General features: G+C 37.2%; 1 protein-coding gene across 1 annotated transcript in view; it reads left to right on the forward strand.

Annotated features, from left to right (window-relative positions):
* gogo (golden goal) overlaps positions 1 to 20,907 on the forward strand; it is an 849,136-nt gene that overhangs the window by 809,879 nt on the left and 18,350 nt on the right. The window contains exons 5-9 of the mRNA XM_069824981.1: positions 9,107 to 9,369; positions 12,056 to 12,430; positions 15,007 to 15,358; positions 18,172 to 18,302; positions 18,370 to 18,585. Of these exons, the coding sequence (XP_069681082.1) occupies positions 9,107 to 9,369; positions 12,056 to 12,430; positions 15,007 to 15,358; positions 18,172 to 18,302; positions 18,370 to 18,585 (1,337 nt within the window). The remainder of the gene's footprint in view (positions 1 to 9,106; positions 9,370 to 12,055; positions 12,431 to 15,006; positions 15,359 to 18,171; positions 18,303 to 18,369; positions 18,586 to 20,907) is intronic.

Below are 20,907 nucleotides of genomic sequence, written 5' to 3' on the forward strand. Positions count from 1 at the left end.
TACAATGGTCACTTGCTGTCAACCTGTCTACGAGGCTGCAAGCGTGCACGTCACTGCTGGAATGCGAGAAGACATTCCGCACTTCGCCGCTGACGGGGACCGCGCTTTGAATTCTGTCACGTGCATGAAGCTAATCTCTCGCTTGTCGCAACTCTCCGCTGAATAAGCCGTGGAGTCTGGCTGACCAGTGGCGTATTCAGATGAACACATGTGTATTATTACTGTGTTACGTTCACAGATGCATCTTGAATAATCCCTGATCACGTTCACCCAAAATTCACTAGTTCTGAAGTCGATGTTTAGCAGCCAATAAAAATACTGCTTTAGCACAACAATATACAGTGAAACTTCTCAATAGCGGACACCGCCGGGGAAAAATTAAAAGTCCTTATTGAGAAGTGTCCGCTATTTAGAAAATCTTTAGTATGTATACAGTACATTAAAATTTCTCATACATAATCACCCTTCACAAATATCAGTAAGTTTACTTTTCCAGTTAGATTCCATTTCTGGATCAACAGAAGCAGAGTCACCACATACACAATATTGTGTCATGACCAAAACTTGTCTAGCCAACCACCCGAAGCTTTAAAATTAGAATACCCCAACTCCTTTACAATTTCTAAGGCTTTCTCTCTAATCAAGGTCCCAGATAAAGGCATCTTATTTGCTCTAGCACGGCACAACCATACATATGTTAAATTGTCAATGACAAGCCCGTCAGTTTTAGGAAAAGCTCTTTTTGTGTTCTCATTTGCATTCTCAGTGTATGATTTTAAAATAACATCCTTGCTTTTTCAAAATTTCACTAACCTGAGTTTTTCCCACATTAAACTTTGTGGCCAGCTCACGAACACTAAATTTCTCCTTCTCACTATGCTTTACAATAGCCACTTTCTCTTTTAGTGACAAACGTTTACGTTTTTGTGACATTTTTACTACGACTGTACTTTCGAACACTCAACTTGACAAACTAAGAAAGTACGGACTGCTCACGTGCAGTATCACAACTAACAACTGTGCTGCTTACCTTCAATAAAGTACAAGAACGTTCAAATGCACGATAATGATTGTTGCAAACAATTCCGTTTAATTTACAACCGTCTTTTTCTTTTTTTCTTTCACGCTGTCCGTTATTTGGAAGTTTTAATTGTTGTTGGAGATACATTTCAGTGTCCGCGTCCGTTATTGAGGATGTCCGCTATTTGGAAGAATTTTATCATAAGGGCCAATGTTATTTTGCAGGGGAATTTTAAAATGTCCGCTATTGAGAGGAGTCCGCTATTGGGAAGTGTCCGTTAAGGGAAGTTTCACTGTATTGTGAATGGACGCAGAAAGCTTTCCTCTTCAACTGTGTACTGTAGATTGTGATATCATTCACAATAGAAACAAGGATAGGTACCCATATAAAACGTAATTCAGTTCAGGCAAATACCAACGATATTCATATGCATTTACTTTTACTCTCTGGAAACGGACATCTGTAAATGTATACATGAATGTAAATTTATAAACAGCAACAATATTCTTTTTTTTTTTAAGTGACAAATAAAACGTTACAAAAGTTTCAACGTCTGATGTCAGTTGCTTAGCAACAGCAATGACTTACGTCATTATGACATCACTTGCTTAGCAAAGGATCCGACTCTTGCACTGATAATTAATTGCTGTTGCTAAGCAACTGACATCAGATGTTGAAATTTCTGTAACGTTTTATCAATTTGTCACTTTGAAAAAAAAAAAAAAAGAATATTGTTGCTGTTTATATTTTTATGTTTTTTTTATATAGAGGATAGATTTCCTTTCTTGCATGAATTATATTTCTCATTTCTCTTATCATAGACGCACACTAACCGCTGTTCAACAAACCAATCAAGATGAAACACAGTAATTGCATTGCACGCTACAGATGCGTGATATATATATATATATAGGCCTATTTAATAAAGAAATACATGTAGGAAAATGGTCAAAAATAGGCCTAATACAACACACGAATACTTATTTCACTCTCCATAAGATCCAACAGAAAAAACATAAACGTTTCACGCAGTTACAGGACCTGTCACTTTTCCAAGCTGCTGCTCCTGCCACACACAGCACTGGTCCGTAGTAGTGTTACGCGTTCGTCCATACTCGACCCCCTTGACTTCTTTCTCGAGTTCTTTTCTTTCTTCAGTTTCTCTTTCTTTCTCCATTTCTTGATTTCTCTATTTCTTCTCTTCTCTTTTCATTTCTCCTTCTTGTATTTCTTGATTTTTTATTTCTTATTTTCTTTTTTTTGGTATTTCCTTCTCCATTTCTTGATTTCTCTATTTCTTCTCTTCTCTTTTCATTTGTCCTTTCTCTTCTATTTCTTGATTTTTTATTTCTTATTTTCTTTTTTTGGTATTTCTTTCTCCATTCCTTGATTTCTCTATTTCTTCTCTTTTCTTTTCATTTCTCCTTTCTCTTCTATTTTTTGATTTTTTATTTCTTATTTTCTTTTTTTGTATTTCTTTCTCCATTTCTTGATTTCTCTATTTCTTCTCTTCTCTTTTCAATTCTCCTTTCTATTCTATTTCTTGATTTTTTATTTTTTATTTTCTTTTTTTTTTTGTATTTCTTTCTCCATTTCTTGATTTCTCTATTTCTTCTCTTCTCTTTCCATTTCTCCTTTATATTCTATTTCTTGATATTTTATTCCTTATTTTCTTTTTTTGGTATTTCTTTCTCCATTTCTTGATTTCTCTATTTCTTCTTGTCTCTTTTCATTTGTCCTTTCCCTTCTATTTCTTGATATTTTATTCCTTATTTTCTTTTTTTGGTATTTCTTTCTCCATTCCTTGATTTCTCTATTTCTTCTCTTCTCTTTTCATTTGTCCTTTCCCTTCCATTTTTTTGATTTTTCATTTCTTATTTTCTTTTTTGGTATTTCTTTCTCCATTCCTTGATTTCTCTATTTCTTCTCTTTTCATTTCTCCTTTCTCTTCTATTTCTTGATTTTTTACTTTTTATTTTCTTTTTTTTGTATTTCTTTCTCCATTTCTTGATTTCTCAGTTTCTTCTTTCATTTTTTTCATTTTTCTTTTCTTCCTAAATTTCTTGATTTCTTTATGTCTCCTTCTTCTTTCAATTGCCTTTCCTTTTTCACTTCTACATCTCCCTCTTTAAGATATACTTTCGCACACAGAGACACTCCAGACTAGTATTGAATATGAAATGCATAACGATATCAATGGATGAGCTTAGAGCAGTGAATGGCTACGTATTCTCGCTCTATCCAGCTCGTACATCTACATGTACTGTGAGGCGGGTTTCATAATCCACTTCTCCTTCCGCCGTTGTAGGCAGCATTTCACCGGCTGAAGCTCGACTTGTCGCCCTGGAGCCAGATTTTTTGACTTGTTGCATATTCTAGCTGTGAAGCGATGTACGAATACCATGGGATGTAAATAAATACAATACAATACCGTTACATAGATTGCCTGGTGTTTGTAAATTGAATAAATACAGGAGTAAGACAAATAACTGATTTTTATAGAATAGTTATCTTAATGATGGATTTTTTATTTTATTTTATTTGGTTATTTTACAACGCTGTATCAACATCTAGGTTATTTAGCGTCTGAATGATATGAAGGTGATAATGCCACTGAAATGAGTCCGGGGTCCAGCACCGAAAGTTACCCAGCATTTGCTCGTATTGGGTTGAGGGAAAACCCCGGAAAAAACCTCAACCAGGTAACTTACCCGACCGGGATTCGAACCCGGGCTACCTGGTTTCGCGGCCAGACGCGCTGACCGTTACTCCACAGGTGTGGACTCAATGATGGACTATTAAGTTATTTAAATTAAGTAAAGTAAATCAATCAGGTAGGCTTGTGGGGAATTGCAAATTCCTCGTTCAACAGTTAACGGCATTCTTCATAAGCGCCTCCTTTTCGTGCTTACAGACTCCAATTCCTTCACCATGTTAAACCAAACGATTGCCACAAAAGCGCTGAGATGATTCGCCATATAGATAAAAATCAGCACGCACTGAACTTTATGCTGTGGCGTCCGCATCTCGACTGACAAGGAAACGGTTGCTGCATAACCTGTCCTCATTCCGTTTCTGCGCTTGCGTGCCAGAACAAATCACGGAGAGATTTCTTATCCATTGCGCTTTACGTTACAAAATTATAATGTACAGTCTCGCATTATGCGCTGTTACTTACGTATACTTTCAGTCCGGACATCCTGTATATCTAGTAATTTTATCTGTGTTGTCACTGCGGTAAATTTTGTCGTAAAAAAATTGTAACAAAATTATTAATTGTTACAAAATATCGCACTCCGAGTAAAAAATAGTATTGTAACTCGAAAATTGTGATTTGTAACGACATATTATTTCCTATAGTCCCGTCGCTCTAATTTCCGGCAGCCAATCACGTTGCAGGTCGGCTACATTTAAACGTGTGCGTCTTGTGATTCGCTGATGAAGACGTTATGAAGTTCCTAAGGCTCGATAAATACTTAATATAATCGCCCGCCATTTTGGCTCTTTCGTTGGCGTTCGCAGAAAGCACACGAAGACGTTATTTGCCGCTCAATTATTTGTTGAATTACAGTGCGTTTGATTTATTATCATAGGAGCTACGACATGATAATGTTTAACGGTGTGGCAAATAGATTCCTCGTATGGTAGCTCGGCAACGAAAGAACAAAAATGGCGAACGATACTACCTACCTAGACTTTATAACAAGAATCTAGGGAGCGTAAGCAATTCTGCTCCTCGCAATGCCGAATGAGAGCGAAAGCCGTAGGAGAGGAAGCAGGCAATACTGCTTCTCGGAATGCCGTGCGGTGTGGAGATTTTGTATTTTAAATTAAATTAAACTTATCTTTAAATACCTGTATTTCAGCATCTGCGTACATATGACATGATTCACCATTATTGTGTTTGTCCGAAGATGAGAAGGGAAATTCTGCACGTGCTCACCGATGTAATAATATAGTTTTTATGTTAAAATATATCTTGAGGTAGGCCTAACTGAATTTTCGGTCACTGTCTGTATTATAATTAAATATAAATAAATCTAATTACAATTAAAATGACAATGTTAAAAGAGCTCTGTTCCCTATACGTATGTAGAGAAAACATGAACATATCTCTGGACCACGGAAAAACTCCCCTGTCACCATCGACTTAATTAAATTCCTGGACTTGGTTTATAGAGTAACATACCTGATTTCTGCGCGATGACTGATGATTTCAACTTCCTGCGCTTCATGAATCACTGTTTGTAAAGTTCACTGAGTATAAAATGTGTACACCTAAATTAAATTTCACTAAATGTGAGTCAATGTATCGCACTGTTTAAGAATGGAAATATAATATTAATACGACACTCATTACATTGTTTTTACCACAGTACAGTTATTATTTACACAAACCAACAACAGTAAATGAAAAAGAAATTTCGCTTATCTATAGTAGGCCTATCACTTTTCTTGCAATAAAGTTAAGCTAATATTCTGAGCTTCTACAGGGTTGGGTTTGGCCATAGCATTAATTTTTCTTTCCTTTTGTTTTTTTACAGAAAACGATCTTTCTTTTCTTTGCATGGTTTATACTGGGATTGCAGATTCCCATAGATTCACATTCACTTTTGGAACGTACCGCAGCAAGTGTTGCCTGCAAGGATGCTTTGTGTCGTTTCAAAACTTCAAGTTCACTTTCTGTCATTAATGAATCGATAAGGTTAATTAATTCAGCTTTCACTTTCTCTTTCTGATTTGTGAATTGCAAGGAAGAATGGGAATCTCCTTTCTTCATAATTCCAGATACAATTTCTTCTTTCTCAATATCATTTTCAGCATCCAAATTAATAAATAAATCATCATATTCTTCATTGGAGTGAATAGTATTACGCCTACTTTCTTCATCACTTTGACTGGCTCTCAGTAAACAAACACTGTGGATGTGCTTGCACATGTTCCATTTAATGGATGAATCCATACAGGTGCATGTGTACTGGTGAATGCAGGTGTTACATTCAATACACAACAACTTGCAGTTGCAGCTAAGGGCTGATTCTTGTACAAAATACAAATCCTTCACATCGGAAGATGAAGGTATCGTCCATCCGTTTTCTTCTCTAATAATCAGGTCTTTGTCAAGCTCAGTTCCCGATTTGTGTCTGTTTCTTAGATCTTTCAGCTTGCTCGTGATTTTACCTTTTGTGAGAATAACTAGTCTATCGAAAAGTTTGTCTCTTACAAAAGTCATCAGAGCATAAATTGCCTTATCTAATCGTTTTACATTTTTCCCATGTAAATAAACATATTTTAGCGTCCTGTGCATCCTCTCTATGTGCATATTAGTATTGATTCCGTTATGAAGTCTATAGCAGTATGCCCAGCTTTTTACGTTCTTCAGGTAATTTTCTCGAAAGTATGTACCAAATTGAGTTGTATCAGGATCTTCAAGTAGTTTTTTTTAGTACACTTGGTACCATCATGTCAAAAGTAGTGACATCACGTTCTTGCATTAACGTCCTCATAATTTTGTACACATCTACCTGTTTTTCTTTTCCTGAAATTTTAGAAATGTTTTTCCGCCAGGCCCTGTCTACATGCCATGAACAATACAGCCTCATAGTTGGTGGATCCATAATTATATTCCATGCATTGAAAAAATACTCGGCCATGTCAGACATGAAAACTTTGGGGTATATTTTCCCCACCTCTTGTCTAATGCAGTCAAAGAATACAGATAGGACATACTGATCACTCCGATTTGATATAAGAAAAGAACAAGGGAACCCCTGCCTCATATCATCGAGTATAAGAAGAGTAATTAACTCGAATCCATAACTATTGACGCCATGTGTCCATCTATGCATATTACATCATTGCCATATTTCTTCAGAATTTCCCGCCGAGCACTGTTCATAATAATTAATATGAAATCGTCGCTCTTCAGACCAGGATGTTTTTCGTTTATTGTTCCCTGTGGCTTGTAAAATAGCACGCAAGTGTTGTCACTGGCATTTATTTCATTAACCCATGCCTCCACACTTGTACCATCATCCCCATGTCGTACTGAAGAAGAACATAGATTATAAGAATGTTCTATATTATAGAGGTCCTTTTTAGTGAGAAAGTGAATACGATCCAATTTTGGTTGTGACACTGAATCGTGAACTTTGTCCAGTATCGATTGAAAGGAAATTTTATAAGCAATATCTGTTGCCAATGCTTGTTGTCTCTCTGATTCTGTTAATGAGAGGTGAGCTATATCATTTTGATGACCTACATGAGTGGAAATGTAATTAATTTTACAGCTTTCATCTTCATTTTCTGTTACTGCTATGCCTGCAGGACAGACACCATTGATCTTATTGCTGCCCTGAGTTTTTATATGCCTAACACCTTTGCTACGAGAGTTAAAATGTCCCGACCGGTGACAGACATAATAATGTTTAGTACAATTATTAGCAACACGACGTGAGCCTTGCTGTTTCACATACTTTGTTACTGTTGCTTTTTCAACTTCTTCTTTCCATTGCATGAAGTGCTGTACTGAGGAGAACTCCCTGTTTTCGCTCTTGACTGGAACATCGTGTACTAATTCGAAGTGTTCATACAAACTCTTCTTAACAGCTGTTGTGAATTCACAAAGTCCACATTTCAATTTCCTTTCCTTAATATTTTCAGGTGTGCCGGTACCATGAACTAATCTTTCGTGGAATTTCAAATTTTTATTGTGATTAAATTTTCTTTGACATGCAGAACACTCACAAGCATACGACTTCTGGTTTATCTTTAAAACATGAGGATGTGCTTTTGATACATGTCTTCTAAGATTTCTATTATAGTCAAAGCCTTTATTACACTCCGAACAATTGAACTGCTTAGGCATGTTTATTCTGTTATTAATACATCAAAACTCACGATAATACGAAACCGCTAACCCTTTATCATCATGACCATTCCAAAATTAATTAAAACCAGCACTATTAGTCCCTAAAAAGACACTCATCCTACTATATGCAAGAAGAACTCAGTCCAAACAACATAAGCACGAAACATGATGTTACGTAACATTTCGTAACATCATAATACACAAACTTGTAGTCTGCATTCACATCTATCACACGGATGTTATTTTTATGAGCAATGATACTCAGTCTGAACACCACAGAATTACAACAGGCTCGAAAACACGACAATAAGAATAACACATGACGCGAAACATGGTCTGCCAAACTCAAAGGACTATGTCCACTGTCCAGCATAGCGAAGAGCAGTTGTCCCTTTCCTTGGTCATTCGCGATTACGCGGGGGCTGGGGGGTAAGCGGGGGCGATTTTCTGTGGTCCATAGATATTTTTATGTTTTCTCTATATACGAATAGAGAACAGAGCTCTTTTAATACTGGCATTTTAATTGTAAATTAGATTTCTTTATATTTAATTATAATGCAGACAATGACCGAAAATTCAATTAGGCCTACCTCAAGATATATTTTAACATAAAAACTATATTATTACATCGGTGAGCACGTGACCGCACGGCATTCCGAGGAGCAGTATTCCTGCTTCCTCTCCTACGGCTGTCGCTGTCATTCAGCATAGCAGGTATAGCATTCGCCTCTTTCCGCCCTCATTCGGCATTGCGAGGAGCAGAATTGCTTACGCTCCCTAGACTCTTGTGACTTTATAGAGCCTACACTTCCTAAGACGTAGGCCTAATCAAAGAGGAGGAGTCACGCGGGGAATAACAGCGTCGCGACTATAATAAAATACTGCTATAATAGTACATTATGCAACGAGCCTATAACGATAGTAATTAAGAAGCGAGTATGGATGTTTATGAAACGAGCGCAAGCGACATGCATTAAAGGACTGCTACCAGGTGTATAATTACTACATTTCGGCATTAACATATTTTAATACAAACTTACCAAAGCGTTTGACAGTGTACTGTTTTTTTATAATAATTTAATACCTGCAGCTAATAAAACAGCGTTTGAAATTAATTACGAAAGTAATATGTGATTTTCGACATACGACAATATTTTACTGGGAGTGCGATATTTGTCGATGTGTTGCTTGTAATATAACTCTTTGGTTTGCAGGGGACCGCGTGATGAGCTGCGAGCTGCGCCTGCCCGCCAACCACACGGCGCTCGCGGGTGACCTGGAGGTGCGGCTGCTGGACCCCTCGCCCCTCCACGGCCGCCTGCAGCTGCTGCGCGCCACGCCTGCGCACGGCTACACGGCCGTGGCGGCCGTACCTCTGCCTGGCAACGCCACTACGGCCGCCTTCCCGTGCGGCGTCGTCACGCTGGGAGGCCGCTACCGCGTCGTGCTGATCACGCCCGACCCAGACGACACACAGGTAACAGGAGAGCAGGGAGGTAGAGTTCCCACACTTTCAGTTGCTTTAGGGGAGAAGTGGGACAGGGAGAACAGTGAGACATTTTTTATTATATGGTAAATTTTGATGTTGAAATGTTGGTAACAGTGGAGTTGTATGTTGCATGAGTAATGTAACAGTATTTTCATACTCGATCTGATTCTAGTTATGAAGGTGAGTGATGAAAAAATAATTCGTAATTTTTCACTCTAGAAGTAAAATTTTAATGAAGGTTATATTGGATATACAAATGAGATATAAATATGAATGTTTTGTTACCTAATACTATGGTATTTGAGATTGTGTTTTGCAAAGTTTCGTCTTTCTTGTTTTGATTTTGAAGTGATGGCGCCATTTTTAAACGAACTATGCGTAAAGGGAACAGTGAGACATTCCATTGAAGGGTACACTGAGACGTCTCACTGTTCCCATTTACCAATGATTTGCAAAAATAAACTGTAATTATTAGGGAACGGAATTTGAAGTAGTAAAAGCTAGTATTGGCATCTACACAGTCATTTGTTTACAACCCTTTATACCAAGTCCTCCCCTCCATGACATACTCGCAGGTCTCTACACGTCAACAACAGGTGAACGGGACAGTTGTCGCATAAGAACTTCAACGTGCAGGTTTGCAGTTCAGAGTAGTGAAGTGCAGGTACAATGCCGAAAGTGAAACCAACTAACAATACAGTATTGAAAGACTATATTTGTAAAACCTCCAGATGAAGTATCAAAATTCAGGAAACAATTCCCTCGATTGTCGCTTCCCCCATGTCCAGTTCCTACGAGATGGGGGTCATGGTTAGAAGCTTGCAATTGTTACGCACGTCACCTCCAATCTGTGAAGAAAGTGGCCCAGTCTTTCGATACCGATGACGCGGCTGCGATTCAAATACGCCAGGAACTGCTAAATGATGAAACAATCGAGAAAGAAGTCACGGATATAAAGCCAAATTTTGGATATTTACCGGATGCCATTATTCAATTAGGAAAGTCAGGAGTAGAACTAGTTGAGCAAATAAATATTATGAGGACTATTGTAAATAAACTGAGTGCAGTAGAAGGTGAAATAGGAAAACGTGTTGGTGAAAAAATGAACAGGGTTCGATTAAAAATGATGGATACGATATTCTCAGTCGGATTTCAGATGTACTAACAAAGACGTGTCCCAATGACGTCATTCAACGTGTGAATTTAATTGACGTATCTTGTTTCAAGTACTCTCTAATTGTCTCTGCAGATGGAGAGCGGAGTTTTTCCATGTTACAAAATTTCCTTCCTTGCAACAGAGCAAAGTTGTATTTTGAAAATTTGAAAATAATATTTACAATTTATTATAACAAGGCGTAACAAGGCATAGCATTAATTGAAAATGCCATTTCGTTTGGATCTGCATATTCAGAGGCGAGTTCCATACTGAAGACAACTGTCTATCAACATCAATATGTCCAGTGACACGCGAAGATGCAGAGGTTCATATTTAATTATGTATATTTGTAATGTTGTTTATTGGTGTCTTGTGCGTTGCGAAGAAAAGCACATGTAGTTCAAAAAGAAATGCAGATTATGTACGTAGGTCACTGTATGTCATTAAACTATTCCATTTGTTTATTCTGAAATATATTTACAGACGTTGCGTGTAAGTTTGTGTGAAGTGGACTGTACACTTCCATGCGCCGTGACGCAGCTCGCTTGACAGTCATTGAGCTACGAATATCTATACTACGTTTCACTATTCTTTATAATACTCCAAAGCCCTTTCCCTGGTAATTATATTACATTTACCGGTAACTAACATTAAAAATGAACATACTAGCAATCAATTTAGAAACTATAGCTTAAAATAATGGATACATTACATTTTAATGGTTTCTTAAATAAAAAAAAATTATTCACAAAATTTAAAAAATATATTAAAAATAATAAAGAATTAAATTAAATTCTTATAATTATAAGCTTTGTTGTCACCAAAAATTCATTTTATTTTTTAGCAAAAGTTTGAAAAGACATGGAAAATTCATTTTTCCAAATGTTCCAGATGTTTCAATGGTTTCGAAGTCAGACATCAAAATGATTCTAAATAAGTCTACAGAACATGGCAAGATAGAGAGACAGCAAGCTTTCTTTTCTTTTGAAATAAATGTAAATCATTTCAATGTCCATTAATAGACACTGGTGTCTCACTGTACCCTCCTGAATGGGAACAGTGAGACATTTGCACTTTTTTGACAAACACGTATTGTATATTATGTCCTTTATCTATTAATATTTCTGTTTATGTATTATTGTACTCCATGTTTTAATGTATATTTCTATTGCACTTGATTTAAAAAATACTTGAAATTACACTTGCATACATATGTCTTAATATTTTGTGTCTCACTGTACCCACTACTCCCCTACTCCCGCTGAACCATTCTTGGATATAATAATAGTAATCTTATTGAAAATGACGATAATACATAATAGGCTACTAATGATAAAATGATTATGGTAGTGACAGTAATAACAATAATAATAATAACAATGATAACAATTATAGACTAATGATCATGATAATGGTAATAAAATTACGATAATAATAATAATAATAATAATAATAATAATAATAATAATAATAATAATAATAATAATAATAATAAGGTGAATGATGCTGGTGTTGCAGCGTGTGGCCTGCGAGCTGGACGTGCGGTGGCCCGCGGCGCGTCTGTCGCTGACGCCGGCGCATGCGCAGACGTACCCCGAGCAGCCGGTGCGCGCCACGCTGGAGTTCGCGCCCACCAAGTGCTCTGCGGCGGCGGGCGCCGTGATCCCGGAGCTGTGGCTGGACCTGCTGTACTGCGGCCGCTCCCCGGCGGACTGCAACTCCACGCACGCGCAGCTCGTGTTCTCGCAGCAGGTGCTGGGCTACCCGCGCAGGCGCGAACTCGCGCTCAAGTGCGACCTGTTCGGGCTCGCGGGCCACTACGTGCTCACCCTGCGCTCCAGGATGCCGGCCACGTCCACGCCCGTGCCCGATGGGGAGCCGGCTCACATGAAGGTCTGCTTCCCAGCTTTGGATGTTTTGGCCTGTTGTCCCCAAAAACTTCGTCCGAACGCAAAAATGTCCCGCTTTCTAAAATGGATCACTCTCTCGTTACAAGAGTACACTGCTCCGTCGATATGGGAGAAAGCCAATGTTTACCTACTTAGGCATAACATGCGGGCCAAGTCCCCTGCAATCGGCAAGCATCATGTTTAGGTGGAGCATGAAACTGAAGGAATATTATGGACAGTAAAAATCGATCATTCATTTTAAAAAATGAATATGATACATTAATACAAATTAATTTTATTTCCTGGAATATATCTGTCTATAAAATACAATAATATATAAAAATAAATGAATGGATAAGTAAATAAATAAATGAACAACTGAATAAATGAATAGACAAATAAATAAATAAATAATTAAATAAATAAATACGCAAGAAAGCCGAGCAAGCAAGCAAAGCAAACAAATAAATTAACTTATGAATCCATTAAATAAAGAAATAAATAAATAAACAAAAGAGAAAGAAAGAAAAAAGAAAGAAACAAATAAATAAATAAAGGAAGAAATAAATAAATAAATAAATAAATAAATAAATAAATAAATAAATAAATAAGCAAGCAGGCTAAGAAAACATATAAATTAACTTATGAATCCATTAAATAAAGAAATAAATAAATAAACAAAAGAGAAAGAAAGAAAAAAAGAAAGAAACAAATAAATAAATAAAGGAATAAATAAATAAATAAATAAATAAGCAAGCAGGCTAAGCAAACAAATAAATTAACTTATGAATCCATTAAATAAAGAAATAAATAAATAAACAAAAGAGAAAGAAAGAAAAAAGAAAGAAACAAATAAATAAATAAAGGAAGAAATAAATAAATAAATAAATAAATAAATAAATAAATAAGCAAGCAGGCTAAGAAAACATATAAATTAACTTATGAATCCATTAAATAAAGAAATAAATAAATAAACAAAAGAGAAAGAAAGAAAAAAAGAAAGAAACAAATAAATAAATAAAGGAATAAATAAATAAATAAATAAATAAGCAAGCAGGCTAAGCAAACAAATAAATTAACTTATGAATCCATTAAATAAAGAAATAAATAAATAAACAAAAGAGAAAGAAAGAAAAAAGAAAGAAACAAATAAATAAATAAATAAAGGAAGAAATAAATAAATAAATAAATAAATAAATAAATAAATAAATAAGCAAGCACGCTAAGCAAACATATAAATTAACTTATGAATTCATTAAATAAAGAAATAAATAAATAAACAAAAGAGAAAGAAAGAAAAAAAGAAAGAAACAAATAAATAAATAAAGGAATAAATAAATAAATAAATAAACAAGCAGGCTAAGCAAACAAATAAATTAACTTATGAATCCATTAAATAAAGAAATAAATAAATAAACAAAAGAGAAAGAAAGAAAAAAAGAAAGAAACAAATAAATAAATAAAGGAATAAATAAATAAATAAATAAGCAAGCAGGCTAAGCAAAGAAATAAATTAACTTATGAATCCATTAAATAAAGAAATAAATAAACAAAAGAGAAAGAAAGAAAAAAATAAAGAAAGAAATAAATAAATAAAGGAAGAAATAAATAAATAAATAAATAAATAAGCAAGCAGGCTAAGCAAACATATAAATTAACTTACGAATCCATTAAATAAAGAAATAAATAAATAAACAAAAGAGAAAGAAAGAAAAAAAGAAAGAAACAAATAAATAAATAAAGGAAGAAATAAATAAATAAATAAATAAATAAATAAGCAAGCAGGCTAAGGAAACAAATAAATTAACTTATGAATCCATTAAATAAAGAAATAAATAAATAAACAAAAGAGAAAGAAAGAAAAAAAGAAAGGAACAAATAAATAAATAAAGGAAGAAATAAATAAATAAATAAATAAATAAATAAATAAATAAGCAAGCAGGCTAAGCAAACAAATAAATTAACTTATGAATCCAGTAAATAAATAAAGAAATAAATAAATAAACAAAAGAGAAAGAAACAAAAAAAACAAAGAAATAAATAAAGGGAGAAATAAATAAATAAAATAAATAAATAAATAACTAAATAACTAAAGAAAGAAGGAAAGAAATAAGTAAATAAATAAGTAAATAAAGAAATGAGTAAATAAATAAGTAAAGTAAGAAAGGAAGATTGAAATAAATAAATAATAAATGAATAAATAAATAAATAAAGTAAGAAAGAAAGATTGAAATAAATAAAGTAAGAAATAAAGATTGAAATAAAGAAGTAGATAAAGTCAAAACCCAGGAAAACAAAACTGAAATTGAAAGAGTTTCGTAATAAACATACATAAGACATAAAAAAACTATATTTAAGGTTCCGTTATGTGAAAAGTGTAAGTTCATGATTGAAGAAAAAATTTTAGTACTTTATCTTCCAATGAAATTGTAAATAGGCTATACAAAAAGACGATTTTATAGTTCGATATCAATGTTATAAAACAGATAAATCCTGTAAGTAATGGGCATTCATAAAATTGTCAGCTTGGCAACCAATTCCTCCCCGTCAGAACAGAGCCAACTCCCGTCTGTGCCGCAGGTGGCCGTGAGCGACAAGTTCGTGTTCAACGTGCACGCGCGCAGCATCCTGCCCTGCGACGCGCTGGACGGCGGCGTGGCGGTGCTGTTCCAGTACCCGGCCTGCGAGCCGCGGGCGGACCGCGTGCGCCTGTTCGCCCGGCTGCGCGCCGACGTGGCGTCCCTGGCGCCGCCGACGTCCCTGCACTACGTGGCGGAGCAGCGGGTGGCGTCGGGCGCGCACAGCCTGCGCTTCTCCTGCGAGCTCTTCAGCGAGCGCTACGTGGAGTACTGCTTCGTGTACGTGACGCAGGCCGTGACGGGCGCCGTCAGCGACGTCAGGATGGACTGCGTGCCCACGCTGCCGGTCAGGGGTAGGTAAAGAGTCATCTGTGTCCATTCATTTGTGATTAGCAGGCTTCGAGACTTGGGACCCGATAAGATAAGTTTACTGTGCATGTACTATAGGTTGTTGACTCGCTGCAGGTAGTGAAAGGTAGAGATGTGTTGAGGTAACAACGTTACTGTTTAGAGTAGAGTACGGTAGTATGGGGAACATACACATACGTACATTCTGAAAGTAAATATACATTGCACAATGACAATGTCAAAAGAATGTGAAAAGCATTGATTCTCCTGTCTTTTATAAGCATTTGTGTTTAATTATACACAGTGTTAATGGTGGAAATAAAAATGTAGCAATTTTAATTTTTTTTTTTCATTCATCCTATTGGTCGTCTTTAGGAAGTGCAGTTACAGTACCGAATTGCAATGTACTACAAGATACATTCTCAGTGTCTCAAACGTAAATCTTTTTCGGTTATCTGCCAAAGTTTGTACTGTAGAAAGCTGCGCTCTACGTCGCATGACGTGATAGGAGCAAAACGAAAAAACCTAACATCATTGCAGTCGCTAAGAGACAGTCCTATATTCTCGGGTGACTCTATGTCCACTAATTTGCTGTTTATCTTACACAATGATCCATATCCGTTATTTTTACATAAAATTGATTTCCAGTTCTGTTTTACATGTTCAGTAACCGGTGTACTTGGTGACTCATTAATTCTCTGTGTCATTTCCTCAACGAATTTGAGAGCTTCCGGCATCTCTTGCTCTGAATTTCTAACCGTGTAATAGTTTCAGACACAGTTTGTATAAAAACCAAATTATTCTTCAGAACCTTCAAATCCAGAGAGTTTTCCTTTGCGTATTTGCTCGCATTCATTCTACAGTACCCCCACCCACTGTACGCTTTACCACTATACTCAGTACGCCGTTAAGCGGATTTCCCACTGAACTGCTCTATTGGGTCCGAAGTCTCGAAGCTTGGTGATTAGTTGTTCTGATATCAAAATGTATTTTGCCTGACAACTTGAAATTCATTGGTTTGACTAAACAATTTGTGATACATGAGACATACCCCAAAAATAATTTTGTTTCACCACATGAAATGATTAGTATGAAATCCGAAAACGAAATATCATTTTAATACATACACTGTTTAGGTGGAAAAATTCAAATATCTGGGAGCAACAGTAACAAATATAAATAACACTCGGGAGGAAATTAAGCGCAGAATAAATATGGGAATTGCCTGCTAAGCTATTATTCGGTTGAGAAGCTTTTATCATCCAGTCTGATGTCGAAAAATCTGAAAGTTAGAATTTATAAAACAGTTATATTACCGGTTGTTCTGTATGGCTGTGAAACTTGGACTCTCACTCTGAGAGAGGAACATAGGTTAAGGGTGTCTGAGAATAAGGTGCTAAGGAAAATATTTGGGGCTAAGAGGGATGAAGTTACAGGAGAATGGAGAAAGTTACACAACACAGAACTGCACGCATTGTATTCTTCACCTGACATAATTAGGAACATTAAATCCAGACGTTTGAGATGGGCAGGGCATGTAGCACGTATGGGCGAATCCAGAAATGCATATAGAATGTTAGTTGGGAGGCCGGAGGGAAAAAGACCTTTAGGGAGGCCGAGACGTAGATGGAAAGGTAATATTAAAATGGATTTGAGGGAGGTGGGATATGATGATAGGGACTGGATTAATCTTGCTCAGGATAGAGACCGATGGCGGGCTTATGTGAGGGCGGCAATGAACCTCCGGGTTCCTTAATTATGTGAATCCTACTTAATTGTAATCTAATAGTAATATGTACACTTACTAATGTGTTTATTTTTATTTTTACTGTGTAAATTTTTTATTGAATTATCGGCTTCTGTTTTTATGTGATTCGTATTTGATTCTAACAACATTAATATGTATTCCACTACAGTATGTTCATTGCCGCCCTCATATAAGCCCGCCATTGGTCCCTATCCTGAGCAAGATTAATCCAGTCTCTACCATCATATCTCACCTCCCTCAAATCCATTTCAATATTATCTTCCCATCTACGTCTCGGCCTCCCCAAAGGTCTTTTTCCCTCCGGCCTCCCAACTAACACTCTATATGCATTTATGGATTCGCCCATACGTGCTACATGCCCTGCCCATCTCAAACGTCTGGATTTAATGTTCCTAATTCTGTCAGGTGAAGTATACAATGCGTGCAGCTCTGCGTTGTGTAACTTTCTCCATTCTCCTGTAACTTCATCCTTCTTAGGCCCCAAATATTTTCCCAAGAACCTTATTCTCAAACACCCTTAATCTCTGTTCCTCTCTCAAAGTGAGAGTCCAAGTTTCACAACCATACAGAACAACCGGTAATATAACTGAATAATTTCGAGGGAAAAATTTTTCCGGGGCCGGGTATCGAACCCGGGACCTTTGGTTAAACGTACCAACGCTCTCCCAACTGAGCTACTCGGGAACTCTACCCGACACCGATCCAATTTTTCCCTCTGTATCCACAGAACTCAAAGTGGGCTGACAACCGTCAAGCAACCAACATTGAGTACACACTAACTCTGTGTGATTTAAATTGTGTAATATAACTGTTTTATAAATTCTAACATTATTATTATTATTATTATTATTATTATTATTATTATTATTATTATTATTATTATTATTATTATGTAAGATGTGTAACCGGAGTACGAAGGGAACTTTGATTTGATCTGGAATGTGCACGCGAAAATAAATCCGATTAAGGATCACGCTGGCACTGCATGAGGGGTCCGCGCATACGCCACAGCCAAACTGTCGCCGTCAGTCAACTGTCTCCGTGTTGCAGAGTCCGACTCCGGCGGCTGGGGCGCCTGGAGCCCCTGGACGCAGTGCACCTCTTCGTGTGGGGGCGGCACCCGAAGTCGTTACCGCTTCTGCGACTCCCCGCCCCCGCGGTACGGCGCCAAGTTCTGCGAGGTGAGTGTCGCGAGTTCGCACCCCGCCACGCCAGCCGGACCCGTGTGACGCGTGTTGCGTGTTGCAGGGGGCGTCGCTGGAGACGGAGCCGTGCGGCACGGAGGCGTGGGGCTGCCTGCTGGCGCCATCGGCGTCGCTGCCCGCCGACCACCCCGAGGTGGTGGCCGAGGTGGGCCCCGGCTGCCGCTGCGGCTGCGTGGTGCACCTGGGCCGCGCCAAGCCCCGCCGCATCCTGGCCACCTCCACGGCCAGCTGCCCGGGCCGCACCTTCTGGCTCATACAGGTAAGCCCCGCCTTTCAATCTGCGCATAAGATCCATGTGTTCACGTGTCTGATATCTTCCTCTGCCCCGAACTCTTCTCCCATTCACCATTCCTTTCAGTAGGCAGTTCCTTCTTAGCCAGTGACCCAGTCAATTTCCTTTCCTGATGCAATGTTTGCAGTTTTCCTAGCAATAGCGTACCAGAAGCTTCCTTTCACTGATACGGCATACCATATGCTACGGTCATGGCCACACCCAGCATGTGAAAAGGGAACAGAACAACTACAGGGACATAATTTTATTTTTACTAACATTTCTAATATTAACCTGGTTATACCTTTGGTTCAGAACAGGAAGCACCGTTTGCTACCTCCTTCCACGACTGGAGTTCGATGATACTGGCGTAAAATACAAACAAATCCCTTTACTAGGTATAGGAGGGAAGAAAAGTACTTCATCCATTTACGTAAACTAGGAAATATCGCGATTTTGAGTTTGATAATAGTCATTAGGTTTTTGTTTAATCAAAATACAGTACTGTATTAACAATAAGTGTTTTTACTCACGAACTGAGCTGTTACATTATACTGTTGCAGTGTATATTATACTGTCTACAGCACATTAGCGTACAATATAGAGAAAGAGGTTAAATTGAAAAATAATCATAATATGGATATTTAAACAGATTTTTTAAAATGGTGGCCGTTCATTTCGATACAGGCTTCAGTTCTTTTGTACATATTATTGCACTCTAGACTATTGTACCTAATCCCAATTACCAGTTTCGTTCTTCGTACTAGTAACTCATGTTGAAATAATTCTATACCTACTCTATAAAAGAGACCTTACGTACTGTAAATTCAATCTTCACTTCTGCCCAATCCGAAAAGATAAAATTACTCAGACATGCTATCTACTGTCCGTCCAAGTGGTTTTGTCGCAGGATCGTAGAAAGGGGAGAAATCACGTGACGCTTAATTACTTAACGACACACTTTTATTTAAGTTATTTCAAGCAGTTGTATAATATTACGTAGACGTCCAATTCCTAACAGAAATTAATGTTTTCAGAAAAGAGCTAAGTTAGCCCAGCCACTAGCCTTTATAGAGGGGCGAGCAGAAGCAAGTGAGGGAAATCGGGATGCGACGTAGGCAAACAGACGACAGTACCTGTGCGAAAATATGATTCAATATTGAAAGGTCTTTCGTCACAAGTAAACGCGAACATATTTCTGGAACGTACTATACTCACTCAGTATTGTTTACTATATGCGGCCTTGTTTCTGTGTGGAGGACAGTTGGAACTTCATTAGTAGAAGGGATGGGAGTGAAGTACATTCAAAAACTCAGGTACAATAAAAATTGAAGTAAAAATAAAATTATGTCCCTGTACAATATGTCAAAATGGGTGTATATATGCGTGCGTGTGTTTGTAGAGAGAGAGACAAACAGACAGAGTGACATAAATATGGATATGGATGTTTATTGTCATAAAAACCTCTCCTAGACTTCACACATCACTGTTAATGGCGGTCCTGGTACATTTCAGTTCCCAGGTACTAGCCCTACAGTTCGTTTCCTATGAACACATACTATGGCAACTTGAACTGAATGAGATGTGAACTAATGATGTCCTATCAGTGTATTGAAGCTAAGAAATGCTCCCTGTAAAATTTAAGGAAAGTGACTGATCGTGTTCTTTCCGAGGAGCCTTCATTTCACTTTACACATCCATTATAGTTTATTATATTAGGCTATATTTTATATTCTTTGTAGTAGTTAGTTCTGGTTGAGTGTAACTCTACTAACCGAATAGATAGATAGATAGATAGATAGATAGATAGATAGATAGATAGATAGATAGATAGATAGATAGATAGATAGATAGATAGATAGATAGATAGATAGATAGATGGATGGATGGATGGATGGATGGATGGATGGATGGATGGATGGATGGATGGATGGATGGATGGATGGATGGATGGATGGATGGATGGATGGATGGATGGATGGATGGATGGATGGATGGATGGATGGATGGATGGACGGACGGACGGACGGACGGACGGACGGACGGACGGACGGATGGATGGACGGATGGACAGATAAAAACTTACGTAAATGTATGATAAAACATAAAATTTTATAAAATGTTATTCTCAACAGATAGTTTATTCAAAGCGTAGACAAATAAACTGAAAGCTGTTATAGTAGGGTTGGATGGATGGATGGACGGACGGACGGACGGACAGACAGACAGACAGAGGGATGGATGGATGGATGGATGGATGGACGGATGGACAGATAAAAACTTACGTAAATGTAAGATAAAACATAAAAT

The sequence above is a fragment of the Periplaneta americana genome, chromosome 4, assembly GCF_040183065.1.
Source record: "Periplaneta americana isolate PAMFEO1 chromosome 4, P.americana_PAMFEO1_priV1, whole genome shotgun sequence".
Taxonomy (NCBI): Eukaryota; Metazoa; Arthropoda; class Insecta; order Blattodea; family Blattidae; genus Periplaneta; species Periplaneta americana.